Source organism: Nipponia nippon, unplaced genomic scaffold, assembly GCF_047370975.1.
Source record: "Nipponia nippon isolate SJK-2023a ecotype South Korea unplaced genomic scaffold, ASM4737097v1 scaffold_3, whole genome shotgun sequence".
NCBI lineage: Eukaryota > Metazoa > Chordata > Aves > Pelecaniformes > Threskiornithidae > Nipponia > Nipponia nippon.
Genome location: NW_028262347.1, coordinates 111,054,148 through 111,074,218, shown reverse-complemented (window position 1 = coordinate 111,074,218; position 20,071 = coordinate 111,054,148). Strand labels below are relative to the sequence as shown.

Here is a 20,071-nt window from a genome sequence, read left to right as displayed (position 1 = left end):
GCGGCGGCGGCGGCGGGCGGGCGGGCGCGCCTCTGCGCGTGCGTGCTGCGTGCGTGCGGGCGCGCCCCCCCCGCTCCCCGCCCGCCGCCGCGCACGCGCGCGCGCGCCCGCCCCCCGTCTCCTCCTTCCCCTCGTCGGGCCCGGGGCGGGTGGGCGCCGCCATGTCAGGGGCTGGGGCTGCCGGGGCTGCCGTCCTCCCGGCCCGGGGGGCGCCGGGCCTTGGCCCTTCCCCCCCTCCCGGGGCCCGCAGCCGTGGGAGGAGCGGACCCCCGGGGTGGGGGCTGTCGGGGCCGCGGAGCCCCTCCGGGGGCTCGTCCTCCCCGGGGGGGTGGCGCGGGGCTGAGGCTCGGCTCCAGGCTCCCTCCGGCCCCGGGGGAGCTGGGCACCTCGCCCCAGGGCCCTGCGGGGGCCGCAGGCTGCAGCTGCCGGCCCCGGCTGCCCTTCCCCGGCGGCGGGGAGAGGGAGAACCAGGGGGAAGGTGGAGGGCGAGGGCGCCCCGGGGAGCGGGTGGGCCCGCCCGCCCAAACCCAGAGCCCGACGGCGAGATCGGGTCCCGGGGCAGCTGGTGGCGGTCGCCGCCCGGGGCGACAAGAGGGGGACGCCGTGGCTGCTCGGCACGGTGCCGTGCTGCTGCTCGGGGCCCTGGCAGTCCCCCGTGGAGGGCTGCCGGCCCCGGGGGGAGGCGGCCCAGGGAGGGAAGGGGCCAGGCAGCGGCAGGGCGGGGGCGCCGGGAGGAAGAGGCTTGGAGCAGCCCTGGGGTCGCGGCCGGCGTCTGCTGCACCTTGCGCAGCGGCGGCGGGGGCTGCCGGGCAGGGGAGCTGCTCGGGTCCGTGCTGCGCGCAGGGATGCGCAGGGATGCGACCGCGTCCCTCCGGGGTCTCCGTGGGGGCCTCTGCCCCGGGAGCAGCGCTCTGCAGGAGCCTGCACGCCGGCTGCTGGCAGGGCCGTTTCCCAAAGCCTCCCCCTGCACCCCAGGGGAAGCAGCCCAGCTGGTGCTGCCTCTCTGCCGCCCTCTGAAGATGCAGCCCGAGAGTGGGAGCCGCAGCCTGGGCAGAGCAAACTGCCCGGGGGGGCCTGGGTCCCCTCTTCCCGCTGAAGGGCCAGCCCATCTGCTCCTGCCCGGGTGGGATTCACCGAGTGTCCTTTAAGCATCGCTTGGGTTTGAGCTCTCCTTTGCAATCTGTTCCCGTTAGCCCTGAGCAAGCTGTGGGTGCTGCACACGCTGAGCCTGGGTGGCACCGGGCAGCATCGGGATGGGCTGTTTGCCGGGGACACCATCGCCACGCGTGGAGGGAGGGGAGCTGTATGCGCATTGTCCTTTCTGCCTGTTGTTTGTTTTTCCTTATAAACCAGCACCCCTGCCGTGGGTCATACCGGGGAAGGAGGTACCCGCGCATGGGTTTCCCTCTGGTTGCACCCCAGGGACCCCACGTGCAGGGAATACAGTCACACGTGCAGCACCTGCACCAGGCTAGGCTTGCTCTGCAGGGGATCAGCCTTGCGGTGCCACGGGGTCCTGCGACGTGCAGGAATGAGGTGATTAGACAGGTCACCGCACGCCATGGGTGCGCCCCAGGGAGAGGAGGGTTTGGAGCAGGAGAAGGAAAGCTGCGGGGCTCTGAGGGCAGCACCGCTCCGCATCCCTGTTGGCAGGTCCCTGGGTGCCGGGTCACAACCGGCTTCTCCTCGGGCTGGTGGAGAGACACGGGCTTTTCCAAAGTGACTTGTTGCTTGCTTTGGACATGTTGAGCTCAGGAGGAGCAAAGCGTCTTTCAGAGGGACAACCGCTCCTGGGTCGCAGGTGGCCTGAAGTGCTTGCCCAGGCTTCCCTGCTCCCTCTGCAGTGCCGGGGCGAGCGCTGGCCCGAGGAGCCTGTTGTTAGAGCCAACGCACCCTCCCGCGCCTGCACCCTGGGCTGCGCTCACATCCCCCCTTACCGACACATCCACATCCCAGCGGGCGCTCTCCGGTGCTCGGGCACGGGTCCACGGCCCTGGAGGAGGACCCAGCCGCCCGGCTGCTGCTCAGCTGGCGTTTTGGCCGGACAAGGGTGTTGGCGAGAGGCTTGAAGGTGCTACGGGCTGCTTGGAGGAGGAGGAGGGCAGCAGCCACCCTAGCCGAAAGCCTGTTTGTTGCTAGGGAGGAGCAGCCCCTGCGAGGCAGGAGGTGACGCGGGACAAGCGATCGCAGATGAAAGTCCCTCGTGGCGGGGGTGGAAGGGAGGAGAGCGGCAGGACGAGGCTCCGCTGTCAGACATGCCCTGGCTCGGTGACGGGCGGCTCTGTCCTGCGGGTCCCCAAGGGAATCTGGCCTGGGCAGGTCCGAGCCCCAGGGACGGATGGAGAGGCCAGGACAATCGGCTCCCGTCAGGCGAATCCTGCGCTGCAGAGCTCCTGCCAGCGCTGCCGTGAGCACGGCCCTGTGCCCCGCCAGGCGATCCTGCCGTCGGGGAGGCCGGCAAAGAGCTGCGGGAGGTGACAGCGCCCGAAGGGGCGTACAGAACAGAGCCGGGCCGAGAGCCGGGTGCACCGGCACCCCCGGGCCCTTCCCGGGGAGCTGGGCCGGACCGCGGCTGTGCCAAACGGGGCGAGCGCGGCTTCCTCCCATCCCCGTGTCCCGCAGGCGGTTCTCGGCGTGCCGGCCCCGCAGAGCTCTGTTACCCGGCCCCAGTCCTGCCCCGCGGCTGCAGGGCAGCTCCCGGTGCCCATCCCGCCTTTCACCCCCGTAGCTTTTATTCATTCCCCCTTGCCCACCGCACACGCGTGTCACCCCCGCCAGCCCCACGCGAGGTTTGGCTGCGCGAGGTTTGGCTGGCTCGCTGCAAAGGCACCTCCCCGGCGCCGGGCAGCCGGGGGCAGCGAGCCCCGGCCGGGCGCTGCTCCTGCAGCAGCTCCGCCCCCGCTCCCCGGGGGACCGGCGGGGGACACGCGTGGCCCCCGGGAGGAGGCCGCCGCGCCCACGTGTGCGGCAGAGCCGGCAGCGGGGCGGGCCCCGCCGGCGCCGCGGGAAAACGCGCGGCCGCCCCGCCCCGATTGGGCGCTTCCCGCCAGTGACGCCCGCTCCGCCCCGCCCACCGCCGGCCGCGGGGCGGGGCCCACCCTCCTCGCCCTCTCCCGCCGCAAAGATGGCGGCGAAGCGCCGAGGCCTGCCCGCACTCAAGATGGCCGCCCGCCCCACCGCGGCCGGGCACCGCAGCCGCCGCCAGCTGCAGTCCCGCCGGCGGCGAAGGGGTGCGCTCCCGGCGTGCCCCGCGCGGGGCGGGGCGGGGCGGCGCGGTGGCCGCCGGGAGCTGTAGTGCGGGGCGGGCGGCGGTCACGTGCCGCGGCCGGCAGTGGCCGCGCTGGGAGCGGAGGCGCCAAGATGGCGGCGCTGCGGGGCGGAGCGGTGCCCGCCGCGGCCGGGGCCGGGGTCGGCGGTGCCGCGGCCGGGGCCGCTCCCCGCGGGCTGGCGGGCGGCGGAGCCCCGCGCGAGCCGCCTCTCCGCGCCGGCAGCCCCCTGCAGGTAGGCGGTGGCGGGGCGCTGGCGGGCCGCGCCGTGACACGTGGAGGCCGGGGCGGCTCCCGCGGCGGCGGCGGCACCACGTGTGCCGGGAGCGGGCCCGCCGCGCCGGCGGCGGGCTGGGGGGGGGGGCCCTGCCGCGGCGGGGGGCGTCCCTCCCGCGGGCGGAGCGGGGCGCCCGGTGCTCTCCCGCCGCGGTTGGGTGGCGGCGGCGGCGGCGGCGGCGGCGGCAGCGGGGCGGGGGGGCCGCGGCACGGCCCCGGGACCCGCCGGGGCGGGGGTCTCGGTGCCCCCCGCGGGAGGTGACACTGAGCCCCCGGGGAGCGGGGGCCGGGGGGGCGCCGGCCGGATACCCCCCGCCCCGCCGGGGTCCCTCCATCCCGGCGCCGCCCTCCGCCACCTGCGGCCGCGGGGGGGGGGGGGGAGGATTTGGGACACCGACAGCCGCCGGTTTCGGTGTCAGGAGCTCCCGGTGGAGCAGGCGGGGCGCTCCGGGACGGGGGAGCTTCCCCTCGCTGCACCGGGGGAAGCGGGGGTTTATCCTGGGGGGAAGCGTCTCCCGCGCCGGGGCGCGGTGCCGGGACACCGGCCATCGCCCGTGTCACCGGTGCCGGTGGGGTCCCGCCGGGCCGGGCCGCGGGGTGCGGGTGCGCTGCTGCCTGGGTGGGGAGCGCGGCACCCGGGGGCACCTGCTCCCTGCGTGGGTTGGGGTTTCGGGGACCCCGCGCTTCTGCACCTTGCAGGGTGCTCCGGCCCGACCAGGGGGCTGCCCCGGGGGAGACCCCGCGCCCCGAGCCCGGGCAGGGGGACGCCGAGCCCGTCTCGCCTCTCCCTGGCGCGGAGGGAGCTGTCTGCGTTTGGGGGGGAGAGGTGCGTTCCAGCCTGACGCTTCCTAAAAGCAGCTGAGGAATCCGCAGAGCATCCTCAGCCGGTGCCGCACCGGCCGGCTGCAGCCCCCCGGCTTCCCAGGCTCGCCCGTGCCCTTGCCAGTGGCTCCGGCCAGGTGAGGGCTGCCTTGGCAGCCTGCCCGCGGCCAGCGCGGGGAGGATGGCTGCTCTCTGCTTGGGGCGTAGCCCCGGCACGGCACGCTGGGCACACGTGTCACGCGTCGCCGGCGCAGCTCGGACGGGCAGCTGCCTGCCCAGGCCTCGGTTGTGCCTCCTGGGTACCGCGGCATCGAGCGTGGTGTCCCCTGCTCCGGTTGCGTGCTGCAGGAGCTGGTGGCCGCGCTCAGGCCATCTCCATCTCAAGCTCTTGGCTCGAATCCCGGCTCCCCGCGTGCCCAGAGGTCACTCTGGGGCTGCGGGCATCCTCCCTTCTCCCCGGCAGCACCGGCTGCTTGGGTACGGCACGGCCTGAGCCCAAGCCTGTCCTTGAACGTCCCCGTGACCTGCGGGCTCTTCCCTGCTGAGCGTAAAGCAAACACAGGGAGCTGGGAGGGCGCAGATGGTGTCCCCCCGAGTGAGGGGGGACGGGGGTCTCTGGCGGGGAGGAGGGCGGGCAGGGACGCGGGAGCAGGCCGGGCTGGTTCGTACCCCCGCCCCGACACATAAGCGGCGAGGGCTGCAGGAGGTGCCCGGCCCCAGGTGGATCAAAGGGAGTCCTGGGGGAACGCAGCCTCCTTCGCCGGTGACTCACAGCTGTGCGACTCCTTCTTGCAAGGCGCTGAGTCAAAGGAATCGAGGAGGGCTTGGGAGATCGCCCGCCTGCCCTCCCTCCCGGGCTGCGGGCAGGAGCCGCGGGAAGAGGCCGTTTGAGTGGGAGGATTTTACTTCCCTCCCTCCAAGCGTCCAGTGCCGGTCACAGCTGGAAACCTCTTATTAGACGCTGCCTTTGGGGAGAGCCAGCCCCGTGGCAAGACAGGCAGGCCCGTGCGACCCCGGGGGCATCCCTCGGTCCCCCCGTGCCGTCAGCAGGCAGGGGTGAGCCGCCCCCGCGTCCCTCGGCTGCTGATGCTCCGTGAGATCCCTGCCACTGGCTGCTCCGGCGGCCCGGGCGCCTCTGCCTGCTGGTCACCGCTGACTCAGGGCTGCACGCCGGCGCTTGGCAGTGCTGAGCGTGTGAGCCTGGGTGTGCTTCCCTGCTCCTCCCAGTATCTCCAGGAGGATTGGCTGGGAATCGCTGCCAGGCTGCGCTGTAGGCGGCTGCCAGCGGGGCTCTGCGCCGGGCTCTGACCGGCAGCCAGCGCTGGCCGAGGGAGGGGACTGGAGATGCTGAGCGGTAAAACCACTCCACAGCCTGATCTGCACGGCGGGGTAGAGCGGCGCCCCAGTGTCACCGGTGGGCTCTGCTTCCAGGCGGAGAGCCCTAGGAGAGGGTGCCCGGGCTGCCGAGCCGCCCGCCGAGCCCCAAACCACTGCAGGCTCCCGCTCCTCGGTGCTGCTGTGTCGGCACGCAGTAACAGGCTGCGGGGATTTGGGCCGGGTGGATGCGGGGCGTTGCCGTGGGGGTCCTGGCTCTGATTGCCTGCCTGGTCCTGGGATGCCTGTGCTCCAGGATTGCACGGGGCTCCTGGCTGTGCTGTGGCCAGAGGCGCCTGCCCTGTCTGATGGGGGCAAGTCTCTGAAGAGCGCCAGCGACCAGGGGTTTGGGCACGTGGCTTTGCTGCTGCCATGTTTTAGGAAACACCTATTTAGTGAAATGCCTGCTCTCCCTCCGGTGCAGCTTCCCTCTTGCCAGAAGAGGATTTCAAAGTGCAGGCAGGTATCGTACAGGGACGGGGGGCGTTTTGTCCTGCGTGGGCTCAGGCTTGTGCAAGCTGCGGTACCTGTGAGAAATGTGGGTGAGCCCCATCAGATGCGCATCCCCCAGGGTCCGCCAAATTCTCCCCGTGCTGCTGCGCGGGTAGGATGGCTCGCTGCCTGTTCCCTGCCAGCTTCGGGAGGGAGGTGTGCTCTCCCAGGGCTCCGTCCTTGGTGCCCTTATCTTCCCTGCCTGCGTTATCTCTGCCTAAGCCCATCTGCAAACAGGAATTCGCGTCCTGTCTCGTGCCGGCGACACGACTGCACTGCTACTCTGCTCCTCGCAGAGGCTGCGTGTCTGGTGGCTCTGCTTGGCCGGGGGCTGCAGCCCCTGCCCTCGCCGGCATCTCGCTTTTCCTGGCCGCCCTGCAGTGCTGCGCTGCGTGGCACCGCAGAACACGGAGCAAAGACCTTTCTGAAGTAATCCGGCATTACCTGAGCATCCCCAGAGCTGGCTGGGGGTCTGGAAAGGATGTGGGGCTGGGAATTTGAAGGAAGCACAGCAACAAAGCCGATTTGGTCCTGGATTGCGAGCACAGCCCGTGTACTCTTGCAGCAGAGGTGTCGGGGTAGGGCCCTGGCAGTGGCAGCTGGCTGCATCCCTGTTGCTGACTCCTGCGCTTTTGTTATGAATTTCGTAATGTTTTGGGGCTTATCTGAAGCGCCGACAGCCGGAGTCGGAGGAGCGCGTGACAGTCCGTGGGGCGGGGGGAGCCTGCCTCTCCCCTCCCCGTCCAGCACGAGCGGTGCGGGGTGTTGGGCAGAGCCTGGGAATCGCTGAGGGTTTATCGGTTCGTCTTTCCCAGTCCTGTAACTGCGGAGCGAATCGGGCGGGAGTTTTTGGTGTGGAGGCATCCCTGGTAATCAGAAAGGGTCTCAGGCGGGAAGCAGCACAGGGCTTTGTGCAGCGGGGTGGACTAGCCAGAACCTCTCCTGAAAAGCAGGGCAGGAGGGTCCCCTGTGCCGCCTGCCCCCCGGGCGCGTTTGGGGATGCTGGGGGCATGGCGGTGAGTTTCGCCGCTCTTTGCAGCGCAGGCTGCCGGGGGCCCATGTGCGCTGCGGACGGGATCGGCGCTGGTAGTGGTGCTTTGCAAAGTGTTTACCTGGCTCCCTGTGTTCCTCCACAGTGCTTTTCCCTTGAGGAGGACGACCTGAACTTGACGTCACTGGACGCAGAAACCATCCTGGAGGCCGAAGAGATCCTGGGGACGATGCAGAACTATCTTGACTCCTCTGTGATCTCCATCATCGAGGACCTCTCTCTGAGCGAGGTGGGAGCCCACGCGCGGGTGTGGGAAGCAGTGGCTGGGCTGGCTCCAGCTGTGGCATGGGCAGAGGTGGCAGCAGCGTCCCCCATGGCCGGGTCCTGAGACCGCCCCTGCCCTTGCAGCAGAGCAAGGCCTGCCTGGATGCGCAGAACGAGCTGTCCCTGCTGACTGCCATCACCGAGATCCTGGACAGCACGGACGACGAGACCCTGTCCCCCTTTGACACCATCATGGATGCGGAGCTGCTGACCTCGCCTCGGGAGCGGGAGAATCCCTCAGTGAGTTGTGGGGCAGAGCCAGCCCAACCCCAAAACGGGTTGGAAGATGCTCAGGCAGGGCTCTGCCGAGCCTCTTCCAGCCAGGTCCTGGCATGGGGGTGCCTTGAGGTGGTGGCACCCTGGTTCCCAGCACCCTGGGACAATCCTTATGACCAGCAACATGAGAGAAGGGCTGAGCCAGCCCTGGCTATCCCCAGGGCTCCTGTGCAGGCTCGGGGGGCCATGCCTTCACCTTGGGTCTCGGCCAGAGATGTGCTGGAGGCTCCGGGAAGCAGCGTGTCCCCCTGTGCATGACCAACCAGGGCTGCACGCGCCATGGGTGAAACGGGGCTGAGCTTGCTCCCGGGCTCTGCAGGGTGACATGCATGGCTGCTGCAGGGCCAGGGGTGGCCTGTCCCCTCTGGCAGCAGAAACGTGCTGCTGCCTCATGCTCTGTTTGCCTTCTCTCCAGTTTCAGAAGTTTCTGAGCTTATCCCGGCCATTGCTGGAGTGCGAGAGCCCTGCCCTGGAGCAGCCCAAGGCTCTCAGGCCTCTGAGCAGCAGCAGCAGCAGCATCTCTGTGGTTGGGAAGGTGAGCAGCTCAGCAGGGGAAGCCGAAGGAGCAGCGTCGGGGTGGTGCTGGGGTAACTGTGTCCCTGCTGCTGCCCCCGGGCCCCTACCTGCCTGCCCGGCACAGGCATCCTCTCCCAGAAGCGATGCCTTTGCCGGGCACCGGTGGCAGTGGGAGCAGGGGCTGCCCTGGCTGGTGGGTGCTGTGGGACTGGGGATGCTGTGGATGCCCCTGTAGGGATGGTGGGTTTCCAGCTCTGTCGTGTCTTACTGGGGGGTCAAATGTGTTCCAGCTTTTCATCTGCCCAGGGGCTTTGCTGCAGAGTTGTAGCAGACCCACAGCTGGCTGTGCCTGGGGGGTCAGGTGAAAGCCCCGGAGTTGACGCTCGCTCTGGTTCCCCTTCCCAGACGGACACAGACCTGGCTTGGGACCGTGCCACTCACGGCCTCGAGGACCCAGTGCTGCCGAAGAAGCAAGTCTGCAGCACCCCGAGGGTGGAGAGGAAGCTGGGCCGGCACTGGGCCCGAGAGCAGCCCTTGCCACAGCGCAGCGATGGGGAGGAAGAGGAGGAGGAGGCTGCCTTGAGCCTGGAGCTAGACAGCAGCATGGAGGCTGCCGAGTTCTGCATGAGTGGGGCCGGGGCGGCACTGGAGGAGCATGAAGACCCCTGCATCATCAACACGAGTGACGTGTCCCTGAGCGAGCTGGTGAAGTCCATGCACCCTTACTGCCTGCCTACTTTCACTGTGTGCCTCGACCCCGAGGCTGAGCCCATGGCCAAGGAGCTCCTCAGCGGTCCCGTCTTGCTGGAAGTTGTGCCTGGTGAGGGGGAGAGCGTGGAGATCCCCGTGGTGCTGCAGCCGCTGGCCCCCAGCTTCCCCGACCAGGACCCCCAGCTCCTGGGAGCAGAGGAGGGTACCGGAGAGTCAATCCCAGAGGATCGAGAGGAGCTGCCAGGAGCTCCAGCCCAGGAAAACGGGAAGGAGGAGAAACCGCCTGGGAAGGAGCCTTCCTGCACTACCCCAGAGAGCACATCCCCACCGGAGACAGCAGCACCCAGAGCCTGCAGTCCTGACAGCAGCTCCCGGTGCAGCACGGAGGCACCGGCAGGCAGCAAATGCGAGGGCACCGAGAAGGGCCGTGGCCGTGAGAGAGCAAGGAAGAGTCGGAAAAAGAAAGCAGAGGAGGACCAAAGCGAGCAGGCCAGGCCAGGCAGGGACTGCATGGCCCACCGGCTCCGCTCGGCCGGCTCCGGGCAGCCCCCGGGCCAGCCGCCCACCAGCTGGCGGCAGGCAGCGCGTCCCTCTGTCCAGGTCTCAGACTTCCTGGCGCGGCAGCTGGAGCGAGCCCGGAAGGAGGGGCAGATGGAGCTGCGTGCCGAGCGGGCACCGCGGCCCCGGGGCAGGCCCCGGAGCACGGCGGGGGCCTCCCTGCCCGAGAAAGCACAGCAGGAGCTGCAGAAGGAGCCAGTACCAGAAGCGGTGAGCGTACCCCTGGAGGAGGCTGAGACCGTGGTGCCTCCAGAGAAGACTGCACCGAATGTGGAGGAGCCGCCAGCAGCGGCGTGTCCCAGCCCAGCCGACCAGGCTGAGGGTGAGGGGGATGTGCAGCCAGCTGCCGGACAGGGTACCGGGGTCTTGGAGGCTGCCTCTCCTCCCTCAGAGCAAGGCGTGGGGCCAGAGCCACCCCAGAGCCTGCCAGCGGCAGAGCCGAGCGAGGGCTTGCCCAAGGAAGCCAAACCCAAGGCCCTGAGCCTGCGGGAATACCGCATCCGCATGCTGCACCGCCAGCCCAGCCCGGGCAGCAGGAAGGACGGAGAGAAGCAAGCGGCCAGCAAGTGGCCCAGCGTCCCTGAGCCTCCGACAGAGCTGGCGGAGATCCCCTGCCTGGTGTCGCCTGTGTGCCCCGCCACTGAGGCGGCTGGCGCTCAGAAGAGCCCGGAGAAACCCACCAGCCCCGCTGCTGTGCCTTCTCCTGCCAGCAAAGCTCCCACCACTCCGACTTCGGCTCCGGCACCCGCCACGGCTCCACAACCCCCATCAACACCAATGCCTTTTGTCACGCCAAATGTGCCCCCAGCCGCTGGGGCGGCCCCCGCCGGGATGCCACCAGCCTCTGCCGGTGCTTATGCCCTTTACCCACCAGTGCCTTCCTGGCCCTGCTTCGGCCCGCAGCCCATGGGCTGCCATGGTTTGCCCCCACCGCCCAGTGCTGGGTCCCCCAGTACTTTTCACATGGTGCCTGGCCTCCCGCCTCCGGCCATGGCCTGGCCCCCGCCGGCCGTGCCGCCCCCACCTCCCTTTGGCCCCGGCGGCCCCTATGCCCCGGTAGGGTGGGCACCGCCATCTTACTGGCCAGGAATCCCCATGCCACCTCCGGTGCCTCCCCTGGCGTATGGGGACCCTGGAGCGGTGCTGCAGGGCGCTGCCGCCTTCCCAGCTGGTGGCCACCCCAGCACAGCCCTCCTGCACGGGCAGCCTCCTGCCACCCCGTCACTCAGCTGCCCGGAGCCGCCGGCCTTCCCTGCCCAGCCACCTGCCACCCTGGCCGGCGAGATGGGGGCTGCAGGTGGCCTGGCCAGGCCGGCTACCAGCAGGGTGTCGGACCCCAGGAGGCAGGCACGGCTGGCAGGGGAGAGCTCTCTCCCCAAGGCCCCTCCATCCCCGGCCCAAGCCCCTGCCCAGCCCCTGGCAGCCCCATCCACTGTTGCTGCCCAGCCCAGCAGGGTCCCTCCTGCAGCTCCAGCCCAGCACACGGCAGCCCCCCAGGCTGCCCCCACCCAGGCTGCCCCCACCCAGCCTCCAGAGGAGCCCCAGGCTGCAACCCCCACCCAGCTCCCAAAGGCCCCCCCAGCTGCCATCCATTGCTCTGCGGAGGTGTCCCCTGCTGCTGGCCCTGTTGGGGAGTCCCCTGGCACCCCTCCTGTGGAGGAGGCTGCAGGGCCTGGCAAGGGGGCAGTGGAGAAAGCCATGCCGGAGCCCAAGGCAGCTGCTGGGCAGGAGCCACCCGGCCATAAATCCACCTCCCAGGCTGTGGCACCACCACCGAAAGCGGGTCGAGAGAGCAGCCTGCCCACCAAGGCACCCGCCGCACGGCCATGGAGGCACCAGCCACTCCTCAGCCCGGCGCAGCCCAGCGACAGCAGCAAGGACATCGTGCAAGCCTTCATCAGCGAGATCGGTGAGCAGGAGGGCTGCGGGGCACTGGGCTGAGTGTCACCAGCTGGCGAGGCTGCGGTGCTGCTGGCAGCCCAGGTAGCGGGACTGGTTCCTGGCACTTCTGGGGGCGAGAGTGGCAAAGCTGTGCCCATGGGCTTGCAGCCTCTTCCCAGCACCCTGCCAGGACGTTGCCTCCAGTGGATGGTCTGGACTTGCTGTGCCCAAACTGGTCCCTCCTGGGGCTGCAGAGCTGGGTGCTCCTGTCACTGCTGCGGGAGACGCGGAGCTGCTGCTTCTCCTCCCCAGTGCTTGCCCCATCGCCCGGGGAGGCTGATGCAGGGGGAGGATGAGGCCGGGGTGCATCCCTGTGGTGCCAGGAGGGTTTTGGCTGGCCTGACTTGTTGTGCTTTCTCCCTGGCCCAGGGATCGAAGCCACCGACCTGTCCAGCCTGCTGGAGCAGTTTGAGAAGTCTGAAGGTGCGGTTGCGGCGTGCTGTGCTGTCCCCCGCGGGGCTCCCTCTGTGCCACACCAGCCTCCCCAGGCTGCCCATGCTCACTGCAGCAGGGTGGGAGCAGGGGGGCCGGGATGCTGCTGCCTGCGGGCTGGTGTTACTCTGGCAGGTGCCTTGTCCTGGGAGTGTCTCTGCCCCCATCTTTTTCCTGGCCTGTGAAAGCGGCCAGGGGTTCCTGGGGCGGCCAAGGGGGTGGTGAAGAGCGTGGGAAGGAAAGGGGACTTGCAGCAGCTCTCTGCAAGGAGCTGGTCTGGGGCATGATGAAACCTCTCCCTCACTGTGCTTGGGGTGCTCTGTGTGTGTGTCCCATGCAGGGTCTGTCCCCTGCCCTCCAGCCCCAGCTTCTCGCCACCCTCACCCACCCACTCTCTTTTCAGCCAAGAAGGAGGAGGCTCTCGTGCAGCCCCCCGAGGACAGGCGGCCGGCAGGGAGCTCGGGGTGAGTACCGAGACCTCCGCAGCCAGTGCCCCAGCATGGAGCCTGGCAGAGGGCTGAGCCCTGGCTTCAGCAGGGGCATGGGGCAGCTCTTGGTTCTGGCAGGGTCCAAATGGTGCCAGGGGCTGCATCCACCAGCCCAGGAGGAGCTGAGCTCCTCACTGGGCTGGGGACCAGAGCTGGCACCAAGGGAAAAAACTGGGGGAAGCAGTGCTAGGCATGACTGGGCTGTGCAAGCTCCGTCCTTGCAGCTCTCTCAGATCCTCACTTTCCCCTGTCCAGGCAAGGGGACAGCTCGGGCAGGTGCCCCAGGTGTGCAGACTGGGGCTGGGCTTTGGCCGATGTTTGACAAAGCTCCTTTCCCCTTCTCAGGCCTGAGACCCAGCAGGACAGGAAGCCCCCAGACAACCTGCAGGCCTCTGAGCTGGCCAACGTGGCAGGTAATGTCCGGGGTGAGGCAGGGAGCCTGCCGTGGGGCTGGGGGAGACCCCGGGGCTTGAGGGAAGATGGGCCGGGAGGGAGCCCCAGCTGGGCGGGTTGCAGCAAGGGGCTGCTCTTGAAAGCCCTCCGGTGCTCTCGCAGGCCTCACCCCCCCAGCGACGCCCCCCCACCAGCTCTGGAAGCCATTGCCCGCTGTCTCGCTGCTGGCCAAGGCCAAGTCGCCCGGGTCCGCGCCCCAGGAAGGGCCCCAGAAGACAGCCAAGCTGACAAAAGCCAAGCTGTTGCCCCAGAGCAAGCTCCAGGGGAAGAGCCCGGCATCGGCCCCTGCTGGCTCAGCCCCCAGCCACGTCTGCTCGGGAGACCACGACTACTGCATCCCGGGCACGGCACGGCCGGAGAGCAACAGCAGCCCCAGCACGCAGCCCCCCACTGAGGGCGGCTCCCGCTGGAACGTCAAACACCACCGGGACATCACTATCAAACCCATCTCCTCCTTAACCAAATGGACGCTGGACCAGCCCAAGCCCACCCCGCCAGCCCCCACCACCACCACGGGGCCCAGCCAGGAGCCCCTGGGGACGGCCTGCCCAGCCCCCCTGGATTATCGGACTAGCGTCCCCAACAAGGCCACCGCCGGGTGCAGCAGCCCCCCCACCTCAGTGCTCCTGTCTCCAGCCGCATCCCCCTGCCGGGACCAGGAGATGCGGACTCCCAGTGCCCAGCCCAGCCATGCTGCTGCCAAGAGGTCCCTGCGCTGCTACCGGAGACCCCAGGACTCGCCCAGCCCCTCTGCCGGCACCTGGAGGGCTGGCAGGAGCCGTGCCAGCCGCTCCTTCAGCTCCAGTTCGGATGGAGCTAGTGAGTCCTCATCTTCATCTTCATCCTCATCCTCCCGATCCCGGTCACGGTCGTTCTCCCCACCGCCCAAGCGGTGGCGAAGGTAAGTGGTGGAGCAGTTGTCTGCTTGCTCTTTGGGCAATTGCCTGGTGGCCTGTCTTTTGCAAGGGTGCCCAGACACCTCTTTATGGAGGTATCCAACCTTTTTGTCCTTATGGCCCCCCTGAAGGGGTGTCTGGCTCGCTGTGAGCAGCAGAGACCAGGGGAGCTGCTGTGATACCCTGCCCTGGCTGAACCTCGTGTCTAGGCGGGTGTTCCTGCAAAGCCACCTCTGAGCCAGGCTTCCTTACCCGCCCTGGAGCACCATGGTACGAGTCCTTGGCTGCATCTTGGCTTTTGGATGCGTTTGCTGGGGTATTAATGCAGGTGTTGGTGTTTGTGCTGTGGGGCTGGTACAGCCCTAGGTGTGGAAATGAGAGGAGCCACAATGGCAGCAAGGAGCTGCTGGAGGCAAGCAGAGAAAAACCCGTCTGGCTTGGCTGCCTCAGGGGTTCCCCGTGCTCCTGGTGGAGGTGGCTGCGTAGGAAAGTGGGGCAGCTTGGTCTCTGCGGGAAGCATTTCTTCTGGAGTCCTTGTGCATCTGAGTGATGCACAGCCTGGCCCAGCTGGGGTGGGAGGCACTGGAGATGGCAAAGAATCCTTCAGCTGCCCTTCCCTGGGGTTCAGCCAGTTTTGGAGATGTCACTGGTTTTGGAGTCATCCCAGGTCACTGGGCATGAAGGGCTTGTCCAGCCAAGGCCCCTCCATCAGTGGCCAATAGGTGTGGAGGCTGGAGCTGGAAAGGGCACATATATAGTGCTGTGGCCCAGGGATGTGCAGCTCAGGGACTTGCCCTGTCTGGCTTGCATTTCCAGCAAATACAGCTGGCCCTGTGCTGGGAAATGTCCCCACGGACTGTGCCATCCTAACTTGCTGTCCTCCAGGGGAATACATGGCAGTACCAGGCAGCCCGCCCCACTTGGGGCCTGGGTTTGCCTATGGCGAGGACCGCCTGTGGGCAGCAAGTTTAGGGAGGGCTGACTGGAGGCAGTACAGCTTGATCCCAGAGGGGTTCCAGTCCTGCTGCCCTTAAGCTTTGCCTGGCCCTGCCAGAGAAGCTCTTGTAGGCAGGAGGCTGCGGGCACAGCAGCCCAGCCCTGTCCCAGTGCGTGCCACGGCCCTCGGTGTGGTTGGAGGCACACGTGGTCTCTGTTTGCATGGCCCTTGAGTGCAACGTGGATGTGGTGGCCCCAGTGTCATCCTGTGCACCAGGCGGGGCTCAGCACAGCAGCCCCAGCCCCTCCTGGGCCCTTGCCCTGTTGCAGCCATGTCCTGCACGGTTCCCTGTGACTATTTCTTGCTCTTCAGAGGCTGTGCCTCTTGTGAGCCTGCTCCCTTTTTGTGTTTGGAACCAAATGGAGCAACGTCTCTGTAGTGTCGTTACTGCCCTGGCAAGCTTGGGCAGAGGTTTCCATAGCCCAGCTCACCTTGGGGATGGGTCGTGTCCGTGCGGGGTGCTGGGTACCTTGGGGAGGATGGAGGTCTTTTTCTTCTCCGGAGCCTCGTGGTGCTGGGCATGGGGAGGGCTCGGCACTGAGCTGTGTCTCTCCTTCCCCCAGGTACCGCTCAAGATGTTCCCACAGCTCCTCCTCCCGCTCCAGCTGTGGGTCATATGGCAGGTCCCGGGACAGGTCCTCATCCTCATCGTCAACGTCCTCCTATTCGTCCAGGTCCACGTCCCGCAGCCAGTCCCGTTCCCGCTCCCCCTCGCCCCGCAGGAGGAGTAACAGGCGGAGAAGGTGAGTGTGGCCACTCTGCAGCAGTGTGAGCTCCCCCAACCCATCTCCTGGCCTCCTGTGTCCTGGGCAGGGGTGGACCCACTCCTTCAGTATCTCCGTTGTGCCCGGGATCACTCTCTTCTGGCACCCCCGTGACCCTGTAGCTCACGTGTCCGGTTTCTGCCCTGCCAGATACAGTTACGATGCACAAGACCACTACCAAAGGCAGAGGATCCTCCAGAAGGAACGTGCAATAGTGAGTGCTGGAGGGCTGGGAAGCTGGGGCTGGAGATTTGGGGGTCCCCAGCCCCTCCCATCACTTCAGAAAGCCGTGGGGTCGCAGCCTGGCAGGCAGCATTGCCGGGAGGCTCTGGCCAGGGCACGGTGTGATGGGTGGCGATGCAGGGAGGATGCTCTGTGCGAGAGGTCCTGCTCACCGGGAGGGCTCGGAGAGGCCGCGTTCCCCCATTCCCATCTCACGGGATGGTGCATCCCTGCCCACAGGAGGAGCGGCGAGTTGTGTTTATTGGCAAGATCCCCAGCAGGATGACACGGTCGGAGCTGCGGCACCGCTTCTCTGTGTTCGGGGACATCGAGGAGTGCACCCTGCACTTCCGCTCCGAGGGGTAAGAGCTGCGGGGACGTGGGGCAGCCTCTTCCCAGGGAAGGCTCCTCTTGGCCCTTTTCCCATTCCTCAAGGGGACAGTGCAGACCAAGGAGGGACAAAACACTGCGTTGCTGCTGATCTCCTTCCTTCTCCTCCTTCAGGGACAACTATGGCTTTGTCACCTACCGCTATGCCGAGGAAGCCTTTGCCGCTATTGAGAGCGGGCACAAGCTGCGGCGCCCGGACGAGCAGCCCTTCGACCTGTGCTTCGGCGGCCGCCGGCAGTTCTGCAGGAGGAACTACGCCGACTTGGGTGAGTCGCGCAGCCCCAGATTGGGGGCTGGCACCTTCCCAGAGGTGTAGGGGTCCCCATCCTTGGGGGCAGTCAGGCTTGGCTGGGCAGGGCCACGTCCAGGGATAGTCCTGCCCCGAGGGGAGGTTGGACGGGGGCTCCCCGTCCCTCCAGCGCTGTGATGGAGGCCAGGTCTGGTCCTCCATCAGCCCAGCTCTGGGTCTAGAGGTTGGCACGTGAAGCGAGATGGGAAGGAGTTGCTGTGGGGATGGCCGGAACTGTGCCGATGTCCCCGTGGCTCAAGGCAGCCTCTCCCTCTGTCTTCCAGACTCAAATCGGGAGGATTTCGACCCGGCCCCCGTCAAGAGCAAGTTCGACTCCCTGGACTTCGACACGCTGCTGCGGCAGGCACAGCGCAGCCTGCGGAGGTAGCGGCAGGCGAGGCGGAGCGCCCGCCCCCACTTTTATACTCAAATACAAAAGACAAAAAAAGTATGGAGAGAGAGAGATGGGGTTTTTAAGAAAAAGAAAAAGGAAAAAAAGAAATTTGTTTTATAACCAATATTTAAGGAGGACGGGTCATTTGCCTTTGACCGGAGGGGCCCAGGCGAGTGGCAGCCCCAGGCTTGCCCCAGCCATGTAATAAATGCGGATGCCCAAACAGCAGCGCTGCCTCGTCTCCTCCTTCGTGCGGGCTGGTCCAGGCGTGGGCTCGGGCTGTGCTCCCTCGGGACCCCGGGGGCTCTGTGCTAGGGTCTGGCCCCACGAGAGGTAGCACAGGTCGGGGACTGGGTGCAGGAGTGGGGCGTCTGGGGGATATGGGGCATGACTGGGGTCACTGAGCCGCTCTGTGGGGTCTGTGGCAGCCCCCAAAATGGCCTGGCACGGGGTGAAGGCCTCTTTGAGGACAGGCTGCGCAGACCCCTCTGACCGTTTCTCGGGCTCTGCTGGAGCGAGGACCCGGCACCCCAGCCCTGAGGCACCCGGCGGGGTTTTGGGGCCACCTGCAGCTCCCGTGGTGGCCACGGAGGGGCAGTGCAAGATCCTCCGCCGCTCCCGCCTGCGGGCTGGCGTGCAGGGGGGCTTCAGCCCCCGGCCCGAGCACGGGCAGGGGTCTGCCCGCTCTGAGGGCAGCGTGCGCGGCCGTGGCCTCTGCCCGTCCCCTTTCAGCCTGCTGGTTGGTTTTGCTCCAGCTCGCCAGAAGGAGGGGGATCTCTGACATCTCATCTCTGGGTGTCCCCCAAGATGGTGTGACTGCAGAGAGGTTACAGGCATCCGCAGCGGGGTGGTGCTTGGCGGAGGAGGGGAGGTCAGGGAGGGGATGCAGGATGCCTGTCCCGGCCCTCCCGTGCGCTGCGGCTCCTGGAGGAGAAGGGCGATCCCAGGCAGCGCCCAAGGCGGCGTTCTTGGTCCTGCTGCCTGTACCTCTCCCGGAGCCAGCAGTGCTGGGGCCCTGCACCCTGCTCCTGTCCTGGCAGCCAGGGAAATCCCCTGCCGCAGGCTGCTCCTGGGCTGGGATGAGCCTGGGGATCCCCAGCATTGGAGCGGGGCGGAGCTGGCAGTGCTGGCTGGGAACCCCTAGATAGCATTGAGCACCCCGGCTTTGGGACTGGGACAGGCTTGGGCAGGGTGCAGGGGTGCCGGGTTGGGCCCCCTCTCAGCACACCCTGGGGGTGGGTGATCCTGCAGCCTCCTGGCTGGGCTCTGCAGAGCTGGGGGAGCGTGGAGGGAAGGGACGGGCAGGGGATGGACCCCCCCAGGGCTCCTCGCAGTGCCTGGGGTGGGAGGGGGCTGGTCCAACTCCCCCAGTCCCCCCCAAATTCCCCCCTCCCTTGGTTGATGGAGGCAGCACCCACTCCTTCAGCAGGAGAGCAGGGAGGGGAGCAGCAGCAATAAACCCTCGGTGGGGTGTCCAGCGGGTGTGACACAGAGCGGGGGGTTCAGCCATGCTGGTGCTGATGCTGCCACTTGCACCATGCTCCGGCTGCTGAGGCCCTCTGGGGGTGTGCCTGGGGTGTGCCGCAGCAACCTTACGGTCTGGGATAGCGCAGTGGCTGCAGCCCACTTGTGCCCCCTCCGCTGCCCTGGGCAGAGAGGGATGCTGCTGCCCCTGCCTGCACGCTGGGTGACTCGTGCCGCTCCATAGCTGGGCCCAGGGAGGCCTCCCCAGTGCCCCGGGTACGGTGGGGTGCAGTGAGGCTGCCAGCGAGGTGAGCCCCGGGGCAAGTTCCCACCCTGTCCTCTCCTGCCTGGCCCTGGACTTTGCACAAAGGAGGGTCCAAGGAGGCGGCTGCAGGCGAAGGTGTGAGTGGGCTGGCGGGGGGAGGCAGGCAGGGGGCTGTTAATCAGTAATGCAGCTCTTCCCAGAGACGCTGGCTCGGCAGGAGGGGGTGAAAGCCAGTGCCCGGCAGGGACTCGGGGAGGATTCGAGCAGCCCTTTCTGGGACTGTGCAAACCACTTTTGCTGCAGCACACGTGCAGCCTCTCTCCTGCTCAGGGTAGCTGGGCTGATGGGGGTGCTGACAAGCGTCTCCCCAGTCTCCGAGCTGCTACAGCAGCGCTGGGGGTGTGTGGATCCAAGCAAGAGCATTGCAGGGAAGAGCGCCTGTTCAACCAGCTGCAAAAATACCTGCAAACTGTAGGCTGATTCAGGTCTGAAGAAAGGCTCGTGAGCCCAAAAGCTGGGTTTCCTTCTCCAACTGCTTTAGCTGGTCTCAAAGTTTCTTCGCAGCCTTTCTTTGAACCTCTGCTGCAGCTGTGGAGGCAGGCGGGATTTGGGAATGTCACCAGGAAGCCAGAGCTGGGCGTGGGGGAAGTCCCCTGGCAGAACGACCCCTGGGGATGTGCTACCCCACGGACTTAAGGTGTGTGCGTTTGGGCAGCCCTGCGAGCATGGCGTCACCCCAAATGTGTGTGCTGCTGGCCGCAGCACAAACATGGCTGCGTCCTTGCACTCCTGGGGCTGGGCTGCACATGGTCCCCTCTCCTCGTTCCTGCGGGTGAGGAAAGGCAGGGGGTGTGAAAGCGTTTGTGTTGCCAAAAGAATTAACACCCTGCTGTTGTGCCCTATAAATCTTTCAAGTGTTAGAGGCTGGCTGTATCCCCCCGTGTTACAGTTTAATGGTTTCCGTTAGCAATAACCTGGCCCTGTGTTCTGGGGTTATTGATTTAAGGTCTGTTGTGGAGGGTGTGAGAGTTGCAGAAAGGTGTTTTCCTGCCGCCCAGCTGGTGGCAAAGGCGCCGTTGCGAAGAGGAGGCAGGAGGGCGGGAAGCGGTGCACAGCCAGCTCTTTAGAAGTGTGGGTGCTGGTGGTGGGAGCTGTCTGGAGAGGATCAGGGGACAGTGGTGAGGAGCAGCACTTGGAGCACATCCCTCGCTCAGCCCTGCAGCCAGCAGGCAAGCCTGCAGCTGCAGAGGTGCACGTAGCTGTCGTGGTAGCAGGGCAGCATGGATGCATCCCCTGAGCTCTAACGCAGGTGGGACGTGCCTGCCTTTGGCTCTTGTTGGAGCTGTTGTGTGCGTGGACAGCCCCTGTCTCGACGGCTGGCAGCTCTGCGTGCCTCCCCCGTGCCAGCCGGACCACCCTGCTGCGCTGCAGACAGCCCAGTTTGGGAGTTCGGACCTGGAGCTCCCAAGG

The 20,071-nt window shown here is 67.4% G+C and overlaps 1 protein-coding gene across 1 annotated transcript; it reads left to right on the top strand.

Annotated features, from left to right (window-relative positions):
* The first annotated feature begins 3,348 nt into the window (after positions 1-3,348).
* On the top strand, positions 3,349-17,100 carry PPRC1 (PPARG related coactivator 1). Its single transcript, XM_087767253.1, has 14 exons — positions 3,349-3,501; positions 7,367-7,510; positions 7,630-7,785; positions 8,237-8,356; positions 8,743-11,515; positions 11,917-11,970; positions 12,383-12,443; positions 12,813-12,880; positions 13,023-13,821; positions 15,377-15,556; positions 15,728-15,791; positions 16,040-16,161; positions 16,304-16,455; positions 16,763-17,100. The coding sequence occupies exons 1-14, from the start codon at positions 3,361-3,363 to the stop codon at positions 16,864-16,866; spliced, it is 4,938 nt and encodes a 1,645-aa protein (XP_087623379.1). The 5' UTR covers positions 3,349-3,360; the 3' UTR covers positions 16,867-17,100.
* The last annotated feature ends 2,971 nt before the right edge of the window (positions 17,101-20,071 follow it).